The 13,614-nt window shown below is 43.6% G+C and overlaps 1 protein-coding gene across 1 annotated transcript in view; it reads right to left on the bottom strand.

Moving 5' to 3' along the window:
- The window catches only part of ZZEF1 (zinc finger, ZZ-type with EF-hand domain 1), a 159,662-nt gene that overhangs the window by 75,501 nt on the left and 70,547 nt on the right, over nucleotides 1-13,614 (bottom strand). The window contains exons 20-27 of the mRNA XM_011947504.1: nucleotides 9,693-9,852; nucleotides 8,690-8,811; nucleotides 8,460-8,582; nucleotides 7,087-7,253; nucleotides 6,921-7,002; nucleotides 5,975-6,176; nucleotides 4,446-4,594; nucleotides 2,519-2,759 (exon numbers count right to left, since the gene is read on the bottom strand). Of these exons, the coding sequence (XP_011802894.1) occupies nucleotides 2,519-2,759; nucleotides 4,446-4,594; nucleotides 5,975-6,176; nucleotides 6,921-7,002; nucleotides 7,087-7,253; nucleotides 8,460-8,582; nucleotides 8,690-8,811; nucleotides 9,693-9,852 (1,246 nt within the window). The remainder of the gene's footprint in view (nucleotides 1-2,518; nucleotides 2,760-4,445; nucleotides 4,595-5,974; nucleotides 6,177-6,920; nucleotides 7,003-7,086; nucleotides 7,254-8,459; nucleotides 8,583-8,689; nucleotides 8,812-9,692; nucleotides 9,853-13,614) is intronic.

The following is a 13,614-nucleotide window of genomic DNA, read 5'->3' as shown; positions in this document are numbered from 1 at the left end:
GCCTTGGCCTCCCAAAGTGCTGGGATTACAGGCGTGAGCCACTGCGCCCAGCCTAACAAAAAAAAATTTTAAAGAAAGATCTGAGGCTTGCCCTTTGTCTTCAGCTAAAGCCCAAAAGATAATATACTAGAAGAGTGTGAAGCTCTCTTTTGCATCTATGTTACAATGTAGTAAGTATTTCCTGAAGCCCTGGAATATGCCAGGGCTATACTAGACACTGGGAATACTTTGCTGAGAAAAACAGACAAAGTTCCTGCCCTCAAGCAGCTTATATTCAAGTTGAAAAACTCCTCCCCACCCTTTCTAACCCCAAAGAGTGACCAATTTTTAGACAAAGATGAGCAAATTTGCTAGACAAAGACCATTCTCAAAGTAGTTCAGTCTTAACTCAGAAATAGTCCTTGGACATACAATATTTACATCAATTTCTGTATCATATAGGCAGAGACAGAAAGAACTAAGACAAGCCTGGCCTCCTTCAAACCAACAATGGCAGGCGTTCTAGAAACAACCTGCGCACAGCAAGACAGCTCCAGTTCCCACAGTTGTCGAGTTCCCACAGTTGACTGTGTGTTTTCTCCTCTGCAAACAGATATGTGGTATCTGAACACAGCCTGAATTTTCCCACAGCAGGTAGCCTTCCATTTCTCAGCTTTCAACCCACAGGCTTTCATCCCTCTACTGAAAATTCCTTGAAGTAAAAAGATTATCCGGCTTTCTTATTATAATTTGATTACAAAAATACATATTGTCTTTCCCCCCAACAAAATCATACCGGTTACATCACCCCCTGGATTCCTCAGCAGAGAAAAACTCTTCCATATGAGATTTGTTTCCATAAATCACTCATGTCTCAATGCAGTTTTGTTTATTTGAGCAGCTTTTTAAAGGAGATACTAAGATTTGGGGATGTAATCAAGATGTTTTAACAATCAGAAAATAAATTCTGCAATGTGAGATCCAAAAGACTGACCAATAAAGGTGGTAGGAATAAAAATATCAATAATAACAAAATGAGGCTGGGTGCAGTAGCTCATGTCTGTAAACCCAGCACTTTGGGAGGCCGAGGTGGGTGGATCACCTGAACTCAAGAGTTCGAGGCCACCCTGGCCAACAGGGCAAAACCCCATCTCTATTAAAAATACAAAAATTAGGCCGGGCGCGGTGGCTCAAGCCTGTAATCCCAGCACTTTGGGAGGCCGAGACGGGCGGATCACGAGGTCAGGAGATCGAGACCATCCTGGCTAACACGGTGAAACCCCGTCTCTACTAAAAATACAAAAAACTAGCCAGGCGAGGTGGCGGGCGCCTGTAGTCCCAGCTACTCCGGAGGCTGAGGCAGGAGAATGGTGTAAACTCGGGAGGCGGAGCTTGCAGTGAGTTGAGATCCAGCCACTGCACTCCAGCCTGGGAGACAGAGCCAGACTCCGTCTCAAAAAAAAAAAAAAAAAAATACAAAAATTAGCCAGGTGTGGTGATGGGGGACTGTAATCCCAGCTACTCAGGAGGCTGAGGCAGGAGAGTTGCTTGAACCCAGGAGGTGGAGGTTGTGGTGAGTCAAGATCACGCCACTGCATTCCAGCCTGGGTGACAGAGTGAGACTCCGTCTCAAACAATAAAAAAATAAAATAAAATAAAATAGAATAAAATAAAATAAAATAAAACAAAACAAAACAAAAAACAAAACAAAACGAGCAACAGTCAATTACCCACTATAATGGAAGGAAACCCTGTTTTTGCTTTTTTCACCTGCACTATGTAAAGAACACATACCCTGCCAGGTGCTTAGGGAAACCCATACCTCATCTCTAGGTAGGGTTTGAAACACTTTTCCCCTGAATAAGTATGAAGGTAGAGAGACTCTCCCTCCTTGTGGGTCCTGCTAGGCAGCAGGGTAGCAGGGTAAATACAGAGATGGCATCCTTAAGAGACATGAGGAAAAGAGATGGTGAGGACAAGGCTATCAGCAAAGGAAGCCCAGCAGGGTGATGCTACGAAGACACTGCAAGCTAGCTAAAGGTAATAGTTAATACTTACAGCTTCCTCCTTGGTTATTACTACATTCAAGAACTTCAACATTTGTGATTTTAACTGGAATTTCTTAGAATGTTAGAGCGAATCAACCTTAAACCAATTTTACAGATAAAGAAACTGAGGTGCAGAAAGGTTGTCTGATTAACCTGAAGCTGCACAACTTTTGAGTTTTTTGCACTGGGACCAGGACCCAAGCGAAGGTTTCTTTCCATTAAATTTCTCGGCAGTTTTCCATGAGAATTCTGGAGAAAGATAATTTACCTGCTAATTTTGCAACTCAAAGTTAGATGCCACACATTACAATCTGCTAACCGTAAATTGGCCATGAATCTTTTAATAGGCAAAGTAGGACTAACAAGATGATGTTTACAGTTATAGAAATGTGTTTGTATGTTAAAATATTTTAAATGTTCACTTAAGATAGGCTTTCTTAAAACTTAGCAATTAGCCTTCAGATCAAAAACATTCCCTGTAATAAAGTTACCATATTTTTGCAGCTTCTCATATAAATCTGGAGTGCGATACACCAGAGCAGCAAAGGTGGCGTTCACAGCTTGATCAATAGTGGAACCAGCAACTATATCTGTCTTTGGGGCCTGTTTTCTACATGCCTGTATGAATCCTTTGAAAAGTTCTGAATATGGCCCACAGAAGTTCTGAGCAGGCTCTGACTGGGCAAAATCAAGAAGAAAATGGCGGCAGGGGTCGTCAGGAATGTTCTTAACCTGGAAACAAAAAATAGATCCATCACATTTAACACATTCATTCAAAAAATAAAATTTATTGAGCAAACTACTAGGCCAAAGCAGAAGTATAAAACACAGTGAACACTCTCTGGAAGTTTAAATCTATTTTAGGAAGACCAGACAGAGATATGAGTTTAAAAAAAAAGATAAACATAAATAAAACATTAAAAGCATTAGAACTAGCATTCCCGTAAAGCAAAAGCTTATCACGTGCCAAATGCCTAGAAGGGATACCCAGTGCTGAGAATTCAAAGGAGAGAGATCCTGGCAGGTTACAGTAATTAAGAAAAGCCTCCTGGAGGATATGGGCTTTGGCCTGGACCCTGAAGGATTGGCAGACTTGGCCCTGACGAACATAACCATTAGCAGAGGTTACGAGTCAGTGGGGAGACTGACCTGGCCTGAAGTCTCAGCTGGGGAGTGATGGGAACTAGAGTCAGATAGGTAAGGTGAAAGGAGACTGCAGAGAGCCTTGACTGTCACATTGAGGAGTTAGACTTCACCCTGTGGGCAATGGGGAGCCATTAATGGTGCTTGGCAGTGGAATGACAAGATAATGCAGTGATTATAAAAAAAAACTTGGTAGGTACCAATGTCATAAGGCAGGTGCGAATGAGGGCCCGGATAAAGATGCAGACAGAGGAAAGGACAGAGACGAACATCATGAGGAAGAATCCACAGGACCTGCAGGCTGACTGGACAGGAATGGGAGACAGGTGAGGACAGGGGATGCTAGGGAGCAGTGGCTTCAGGCCTGGGGACACAATGACCATCACAGAAGTGACCAGTCTTTGGTTTTACACTTCTGAGTTAAGGGGAGTCAGGACATTTAAATGGAAATGCCTCACAGGAAGATGGAAACAGATACTTGGAGCAGGGAGAAAACCAGACCTGGAGACTGATATTAGGAATTAGTGCCGCAATATGACAGGAGAAGAAAGTGGAGAGGATGAAGTCTTGGTGGGCTGTGGGGAAGTGAAGAAAGCCTGAATAAAGCCTACCCTTTAGGGAAGGAGGAATATGAAAACTCAATGGAGGCAGGTGGGCAGTCAGATGTAAGAGAAGACAGTGGACTAGCATGGATCCAAAGAAGAGAGGGTCTGAAGGAGCCAAATTTAACAGAGGCAAGGAGAACAGAAGCTGAGGAAGAGCCACTGGATTTGGCAATTAACTACTGAATAATGTGGGGCAGGGCAGGGCAGGGAGGGGAAGGAAGAGAAGTAGAATACAGAAATAGAGGGAAGGAGAGGGGAAAAATAGAGACAGGGCAAACCTTTTAGTTTTTAAAATATTATACACCTAAATCATGTGCCGTAATTCTACGGAGAACAAAAGATATAGCACAAATCATTCCTCTAAAGCTTGACTCAGCAGGCACTAGAAGTACACTCATTGTTTGCCTGATAACTCCACCAACAGAGATTTACTGAGCACCTGCTACATTTCACCCAAGACACACATTCAGTATTTCTGAACACCTATTGCACACTGGCCCCTGTGGGACACAGTGGCGTTAACAAATTAACAAGGTATGGTTTCTGGCCTCAAGGAGCTAACTGCTTAATATGGGTAGTAAGATAGAAACACACTTGTTTATAACTTAAAGTAATAAATACTTGTAGGCAGTTTCCAGTCTAAAGAGAAAGAGAATAGAAGAGTAAATACCTCCTTACTATTCTGGTGTGGGTGAGTGGGCCAGCTTGCTTCTAATTCCAACTCTGGACAAATCTGATGCCTGAAGACAGGTTTCCACAGCGGGGAGCTTAGGACTAACGCCATTTTTGCCTGAGGTATAGCCATGTTACTTCCTAATTCTAGAAAGACAAGAAGACACATGAGAGTTCTATTTTTGCCTTAATATACTGAGAATCTCTGAAATGAGAAAGAAAAGGTTAAAAAAAAAAAGAATACTATTAAGAGAGAAAATTTACCCACATACCAGAATGTAATTGTGATACTTTGTAAACACATATCACAGATTAAGCTAAACCAGCAAGTCCTGCAATACCGCTGTTCTATGGAACAACTTCAGTTACAAGGTACCTTTGCAATGACTAATCTGTTTATAGTAAGCTGAAAATCGGGTATGAACCATTCCTGGCATGTAATACGAGGCCATTCAGGAACATTTAATTATGGAAAAACATTCACAATTTGTAAACTTAATTATGTAGCAAATAATAAATATCCAGCATAGATGTGTTTAAAATGAGCATAGGGAAAAGAACAGGTGGAAATAAAAATGTTAATAGTTATTTCTTTCTTTCTTAGAGAAATATGAAAAGAAGAAAATTAGTTACTTCTGAGTGTCAGGATTAAGGATGATTCTATTTTCCTTTGTTTTTTTCCATTATGTAATTTTTCTATATTTTACTTCTAAAATTGGAAAACCTCAAGAAATGATAAAGAAATAAAATACAGTAGAAAGTTTTATTATGTACTTCTTGTTCCCTGGAATAATTAACTAACTAACTAAATTGAACACATCTTTTTCCTTTTGTTTTAAGAGACAGTCTCTGTTATCCCAACTGGAGTGCAGCAGTATGATCACAGCTCACTGCAGCCTCCAACTTCCAGGCTCAAGTGATCCTGCTGCCTCAGCCTCCCAAGTAGCTGAGACAAAAGGCATGTGCCACCACAGCTGGCTACTTGTTACATTTTTTGGTACAGATAGGTATCTCACTACGCTATCCAGATTGGTTTTGAACTCCTGGGATCAAGAAATCCTCCCACTTGGCCTCCTAAAGTGCTGGGATTACCCGCATGAGCGACCTTGCTCAGCCCTGAATGAATCACTTTAAAACAAAATTCACATTCATGTATCTACATATATTTACATAAATATTCACATATTTAAAAGATATGCAATCAACTTATTCTATATTCCTGCCTTCTGGTTGGACTACACCTACACCTACTTACAAAAAAATGACAATGTTGCCAAACAAAAGCTGTTATCCTCCACAGACAGAGAACCCATGGCATCCCTCATTCTATGTTCCAAAGTCTAAGGCAAAAAGCTTCATGACAATGGTGTTGAGTGGACACTTTATTCTTTTGGTATAAAGGAAACTGAAAGGGAATATTATTAACCCCTTGCCATTAAGTGGAGATGACCTACAAGAGGGCAAGCACGCACCTTGCACTTCACCATGGTTGCAAGGAGAAGGGAAGGAACGGGGACGTGGACTTACGATGCACAGACTTGAGTGCCATGCACTGGGAAGCTAGGCGTCCCATCAGCCGGGAGACAAGGAGTTGTAAATCTAGCCCCCAAGACACAGCAACATCGGGGAGGCCGTAGGCAGTGACAGTGAATTTGTAGCCCCATTCATTGTGACTGCTGTCAGAGTGAAAGAGGAACTGCAACCGAGGACCAGCCTTGAAGGTCACTTTCTAGGGACAAACAGCAATCATGTGGTCAGACAGATTAGAGGAGGAGTGTTTCAGAAATAAGCATGTTCTTCATGACTAGAAACATCTCAATTTAAAATTGATCTCTATTTCCACACGTCCAAAATGACTACTGGAGAAATGTACAAAGGGGTGATGGAAACAGAAAATTCATAGCCGCACCCCATGAAGAAGGAGAGTTGGCAGAACACTGCTGCTCAGCTTTTTACACCTGGGGTGACCATCTGTCCACTACCTACTCAGCCAGTGGTCACATTTCCATGCCTCTGCTCCTGCCAAGACCATTGACCACAGAGAGAGGGTCAACAGTCTGAGGCAGCACTAAACCTCCAGCCCAAGAGCTCAAGCAGCTCTAACTGTGAAGCAGACTCTTGGCTTCCATCACAAGGTCTGGGCCATCCTCCTAGACCCACCAGCTCGTCCCCGTTAAGGACGAAAGCTCTTCATTTACTCTAGGCAACGCTGTCTGCTGCAACTACTCAACTCCGCCACTGCAGTGCCAAAGCAGCTATAAACGATAAGTAGGCATGGCTGTACCCCAAAACAATGTTTACAGAACAGGTGACAGATTATAGTTGGTCAAACTCTGATACAAATCCTTCCTTTCACAAAAGTGTAACATAAATGCCTCCCTTCAAAGACTTTACCTCTACTGCCCCTTGAAGGCCGCCAAAAGGAAAAGCGTTGGTGCAGAAGTAGGTACCTCTTTCTGGGACTCTCACTCACCTTGGGCCATTTTTCAGTGCCAACTTTTGTGTCATAGCGTGTTTTCCGACCTCTAGCGTCGGTAAATTCCAGATAATCATACCTGCGAAGGCATAACCTCTGTTAGCTTCCTTCTCTCACTGTTGACCTATTATCGCTTGGGGGTAAAAGAACATAGAGGTCTTACCTTTTTTCAGTTTCACACCTGTCATCGAATTCCACCTCAAAATAGGTTGCCCCTGGGCTAACAAAGACAGATGCCTCATGGCAATTATTTTCATAGTTGTGGGCAGATTCCTTAGTCCACGTATGTAACACCACAGGCTGTTCCTGTTGCCAGGTCTCAACATCCAGCTATGATAACAAATGAGCCGGGGGGAGAAAAGGTTCTATCACTCGACACCTATCCACACGCAGCAGACTGTTTCTCTATCAGTGCTCCAGGCAGACGGGCTTTGACAGCCCTGCACAAACCAGCACACAGGCTCGAAGACATACCTGAGATTCCCATCTTCACAGACAGATCAACATACATTCATCACACAGCAAAGTAGATGTGCTTTTATTACACCACAAAAACTCTGTGACCAGCTTTTCCCTTTTAACTACGACAGAACTACTTCTTACAAATCATTACCAGTGTGAATTCCCAGTGGAAAAAGTACTGAATGAGTAAAGACCTCACATTCTTACTTGGGACACTGGCAAATCTGGATCCACTCTCCCTTCTTCTCCTACCCTCCTCCTTTTTTTTTTTGGGGGGGGGGTCGTGGGGGGGTCTTTGCTTTTTTACCTATTAAATATAAACACCTTTTCTACTGCCACAAAGTTGTTATGAAGCTCACACAAGACAGTGATTAAACGTTAAGTATGCAAAATTAAGGGAGAAATGTCTTCTAAAGACAAAACCTTCTAATTTGCCTTTCAACATACATTTTCTCGGCCGGGCGCGGTGGCTCACGCCTGTAATCCCAGCACTTTGGGAGGCCGAGGCGGGTGGATCACGAGGTCAGGAGATCGAGACCATCCTGGTTAACAAGGTGAAACCCCGTCTTTACTAAAAATACAAAAAAAATTAGACGGGCGTGGTGGCGGGCGCCTGTAGTCCCAGCTACTCAGGAGCCTGAGGCAGGAGAATGGCGTGAACCCGGGAGGCGGAGCTTGCAGTGAACCGAGATTGCGCCACTGCACTCCAGAATGGGCGACAGAGCGAGACTCCGTCTCAAATAAATAAATAAATAAATAAAAAACAACATACATTTTCTCTTCTAGACTTCAATTTTTTCATTCACTTAAATGGTTTTCATGTAACTTCATAAACTATAAAATGATGAGATTCATCTCTACAGCTTTTCGTCTGTGTCTCCTTTCTAATGGTGACCAGGCCACATCAACTTGGACTGGTATTTACCCTTGTTGGCAAGACCGCTGATAAAATCAAGGGAGCCTTCTAGAAGCTGCTCAGCTGTGCCTATCTACAGTCCGCTGTCCACTTCACTAAGTGTGTCCCATCACTCCTGAGAGCAAACACAGGGCGGCTCAAGTGCCAACTCGAGTTACCTTCCTCAGTCCTCCTTCGGGGCCACTACAGAGCTTCTTCAGGAGTTCTGTGAGGACACTGAACTCTCGCAAGAGCACGCAGTGTGGGATGTCTAAAGTGCAGAAGTCCAGCAGGAAGATAACCTAATGGAAGATGGATAAGTGCTCAGCGTCCTCCTTAGGCTGGGCCTGGGGATGAAGATCCCCAACCCCTTTCCGGTTCACTACAAATAGCTGCCAGTTTTTCTTACCAGTTGACGAGCTGCCATTGAAAACACTGAATTACATAATCTTTCTACTATAGTTTTTCCACTATATTGTGACAAAAGGGATTCCAAAATCACTCTCATGCTTGCCAGAAACTGCCCCACATCTGCCAAAACAAAGAAAATAATTAATATTTTATGCAGTAGAAATATCACATGCTTAGTTATCACCACGGACAAGAAGAAAGAGGACTACAGAAGCTGTGGAGGGGATTCCACAGCAAAGATCACGAGGCCATACAGTGTCATCCTAATGCATTCCTCTGGGAGGAAGAAGCAGTGTGAATTTCAGTAAAAGACTACTTTTAAAGGGATTTTTTTTGGTCTTTTGATGAAGTGGAGGAGCACTCGTAGAAGTGAAATCACATGCCTGACTAACCCAGCTGTCAGCCCCGCCTTTTCCTTCTGTTTACAATGAGCCCGTGCATTAGGTGGACCAATCTAACAGGCCAAGCTCTAGGTGGCAGGGCCCAATATAAGTGTTCTCGTCACAGCTGCTGGGACCAAGTTTGATGGTACTAAATTTTCCATGTATAATTTGTCAGCACCTGTTTTTTCTGTGAGTTTACAGAACATGAATCTAATTATTCTCGGTAATCAGCAAAGGTCACAGCAATGCTCATACACCTTAGATTTTTAAAATTCAAGACTTTCATTTTTAGATGACTGATTAAAACAGGGATAGACTCTCCCAAAGAATGAGACGTCACGTAAGAGTGCTATATGATTGCAAAACCAGTGTTTAGGCTGTGAAATGATCTAATTCTACAATAAAAATACTTAGGCATACCACGCTCAGAGAGGAAACTCTGGACAAAAAGACATGCTGCTGAATTTTATTTTAATGAGACCAAACCAGTCCAAGAATCTGAATTGTAATGAAGAAAACCATATGCACACTCAATGCATGAGTTACTAAAGAGGAGAACATACTCAGAGTCAAAACCCAAACGCCATCTGTTTTCACGGATTTCATATTGAAACTCACATTTTTCAATAAGGTCCACGGCAAGATCTTTGGCTCCAGAGTCCGAGCTCTTCAGCTGCAGGTAGCACCAGGATAGCAGGCTGCCTTGGACGGACCAGAACAGGGAGAAGAGCACAGAGCCAACCTCCCCTGGGGCCCCACTGAGCATTAACAGCTCGCACTACAAGGGAGGAGACAAACAGAAAGCGTTCATGACAAAGCCATTCACAGAGCATAGCCAAGGGCATCCTCTAAAGCAGCAACTGTCACCAGCAAAAACAAACTATAGCTATGAAAACAGTCACGACACAGCTTTCAACCCAGCAGTGACCAAGAAAGATGGTATTACGAAAACTCCCCTCTTTCCCTCCAGCTTTTCGGAACCTTTACAAAGGTTTTTTATTCCACAGGACATCTCCTTCTGCCACCTCAGGAACCTTACCCCACTGGGTATCTCTTCTTTCTCTTACATCTTAAAATCTCCTTTCTCTGGCTCCCTCCCTCAAGCCTTCAGTTAAACCGCTCCCACCTTAAAAAAATATTATTCCTGGCCGGGCGCGGTGGCTCAAGCCTGTAATCCCAGCACTTTGGGAGGCCGAGACGGGCGGATCACGAGGTCAGGAGATCGAGACCATCCTGGCTAACACGGTGAAACCCCGTCTCTACTAAAAATACAAAAACTAGCCGGGCGAGGTGGCGGGCGCCTGTAGTCCCAGCTACTCGGGAGGCTGAGGCAGGAGAATGGCGTAAACCCGGGAGGCGGAGCTTGCAGTGAGCTGAGATCGCGCCACCGCACTCCAGTCCGGGCGACAGAGTGAGACTCTGCCTCAGAAAAAAAAAAAAAATAATAATAATTATTCCTGCCTCTATGGCTCTCTAACCATCACCTTTGTTCTCAAAAGTTTCTTTGAAGGGTTATCTGACCTCCAGACACGGAAGACTGTACACTATATGATTCCATTACAGGTAAAACCCAGGCGATACAGATGCGCTGTGTAGGAGTAAGCAGAAAGAAGAACAAGGAAACGGTGAACACAGACTTCAGGATGATGGTCATGTCTGGCAAGGGAGGAAGCGAGTGAGCCATGAAAAGGTATGTGGATGGAGGGAAATGGACTCGGAGATACTGGGAATGTCTAGTCCTTAAAAAAGACCCTTGCTGCATTGTTACAACTACCTGATTATATATTTGCTCCTCAAGACTGTGCTTTTTTTACATCACTGTATCCCCTGTTCCTAGCACAGGGCCTAGCACACAGCAGGCATTTAGTGGTTATTTGTTGAATTTGACAGATTCATGAGAAAAATTTCAGACTAGGTACATTTCCGATGACCTTTAATTTTTTTTCTAATTGAACCTTAACTCTTTAGTATAACTATAAATGTCTTTTACTGAAAGATAATTCAGGGAAACACATTGTTTTTTTTTTTTTTTTTTTTTTTTTTTTTTTTTTTTTTTTGAGACGGAGTCTCGCTCTGTCGCCCGGGCTGGAGTGTAGTGGCCGGATCTCAGCTCACTGCAAGCTCCGTCTCCCGGGTTCACGCCATTCTCCTGCCTCAGCCTCCTGAGTAGCTGGGACCACAGGCGCCCGCCACCTCACCCGGCTAGTTTTTTGTATTTTTTAGTAGAGACGGGGTTTCACCGTGTTAGCCAGGATGGTCTCAATCTCCTGACCTCGTGATCCGCCCGTCTCGGCCTCCCAAAGTGCTGGGATTACAGGCTTAAGCCACCGCGCCCGGCCAGGGAAACACATTAATAGTGCATCTCTAGCAAGGAGGTTCTTGGGCAAAGGCTATCTCATTTCTCCACATACATCTTAAAATAAATCTGGCCTATCTTACCTAGCGGAAAGAGGACAAGGCTCTGAGTCAAACAGCCCCGGTTTCAGCCCTGACTCTAGCACCTACCCACTCCTCACACGCGGGGCAGAATCAATGCCTATGAGAACCAGGGGAGAACACTGAAGTTTTCTGCCCAATGGCACTGATGATGTAACTATAGAAGAAAGACTACTGAGGGGGAGAACATAGTTCAGGCTTCAGGGATCTGAGAAACAGGTAGAATTGGACGAGCTCCAGAAGAAAGGGAAGGTATGGGAAACGCAGAAATAAGGATGGAGATTAGAATGAGCCATGGCTAACTGGGGCCAAGAACACATACTGATGAGCTGTAGACTGAAGTGAGTTTTTTAAGGAAGACTCAGAGATGGGCAGAAGAGTCTGGAAATAAGCCAGAAAGCAGAAGTAAGAGAAAATTAATGTGACATCAAAAAGCAGAGCATAGTTTTTGATTAAAAACAGTTGGGGCTTATGAAGTCAATGTTACCCTAGATCTAAATTAATACTAGATCTAAACCATGGTCAGTGTAAGAGCAACCTTGGCACATGATAACCTACAAGCAACCTACAAGCGCTCTGAGGTCCCCATCAGTGAATTGAGGGGGATACCTGCTGATGGCCCAGCACGCCAGGCAGCTGGGAATGAATGAAATCATGGCTCTAACAGTAACTCAAAACAGTAAGGCACCCGAAAAAATGTGAGAGATTTAAAGATACTAAGTTCAGTCAAAAGATACAAGTTATCAGTCACAAAAGAAAAGCCACCTTGAAGTCCACATCATTAGACACCTCAAGGATGTGGTTTGGGCTGGTGCGCCACAAAATCTCCTCCAACTCTCTGGTTCCCACATTTAGCCCAATGAGGTAGTTCTTGGTCGCCTAGTACGGGGGTGCTATCACTTTAGAATCTCTCGGTGTGCTTAGAAAAATGCAGGTTCTTATGCCCTATCCCTAGAGATTTTGAATCAGTAGTTTAGGGTGGGATCTAGAAATCTTTTTTCTGTCAAATATCCCAAGTGACTGATCCATCTGGAGTATAAACTACATTTTAAGAAAGAAAATCCCTTATATATAAAAAAAAAGGAAATTAAAAAAATCATTAACACAGAAAAAAGATAATATACTTTCAGATTTGATTAGTCCACGAAATTGCTAAGAAATCTGAATCTCTTTTTTTTTTTTGGAGACAGAGTTTCGCTCTTGTTGCCCAGGCTGGAGTGCAATGGTGTGATCTAGGCTCACTACAACCTCCACCTACTGGGTTCAAGCAGTTCTCCTGCCTAAGCCTCCCGAGTAGCTGGGATTACAGGCATGAGCCACCACACCCAGCTAATTTTATATTTTTAGTAGAAAGGGAACTAATTTGTAATTAATTAAATTAGCCCAGCTAATTTTGTATTTTTGTATTTCTCCATGTTGGTCAGGCTGGTCTCAAACTCCCAACTTCAGGTGATTGGCCCGCCTTGGCCTCCCAAAGTGCTGGGATTACAGGCATGAGACACTGTGACTGGCCCTGAATTTCTTTTTTAAAGTCCAAGTAGTCTTCCTGAAAATTCACACCACTAACACATAACTATGTGTTGGGCTCACTGACAACCACTACAAGGGGACTTGATACAAATCCATTCCTCTTTTTCCACAGTGAGTATTATCAAGCACTTCTGTGTTTTTATTGTTTGCTGACTACCAAGAACCCTAACACGCCTCACTCTTTTGCAAGGGCTGGCTGGGAAACCTTTGTGATCATTTGTAAGGGTCACGTAACAAAGTACATTCATGCCAGGCACAGTGGCTCACACCTGTAATCTCAGCACTTTGGGAGGCCGAAGTGGGAGGATTTCTTGATCCCAGGAGTCCAAGACCAGCCTGGGCAACACAGAGAGACCTCGTCTCTACAAATAATTTAACAATGAGCTGGGCATGGTGGCGTGTGCCTGTGGTCCCAGCTACTTGGGAGACTGAGGTGGGAGGATCGCTTGGCCTGGGAAGTGGAAGCTGCAGTGAGCTGTGATTGTGTCACGGCACCCCAGCCTGGGTGAGAGAGCAAGACCCTGTCTCAAAACAACACCAACAGAAAAAACCACAACAAGGTACATTCATACTA

Source organism: Colobus angolensis, unplaced genomic scaffold, assembly GCF_000951035.1.
Source record: "Colobus angolensis palliatus isolate OR3802 unplaced genomic scaffold, Cang.pa_1.0 Scaffold267, whole genome shotgun sequence".
NCBI classification, from domain to species: domain Eukaryota; kingdom Metazoa; phylum Chordata; class Mammalia; order Primates; family Cercopithecidae; genus Colobus; species Colobus angolensis.
This window is presented reverse-complemented; position numbering and strand designations above follow the sequence as displayed.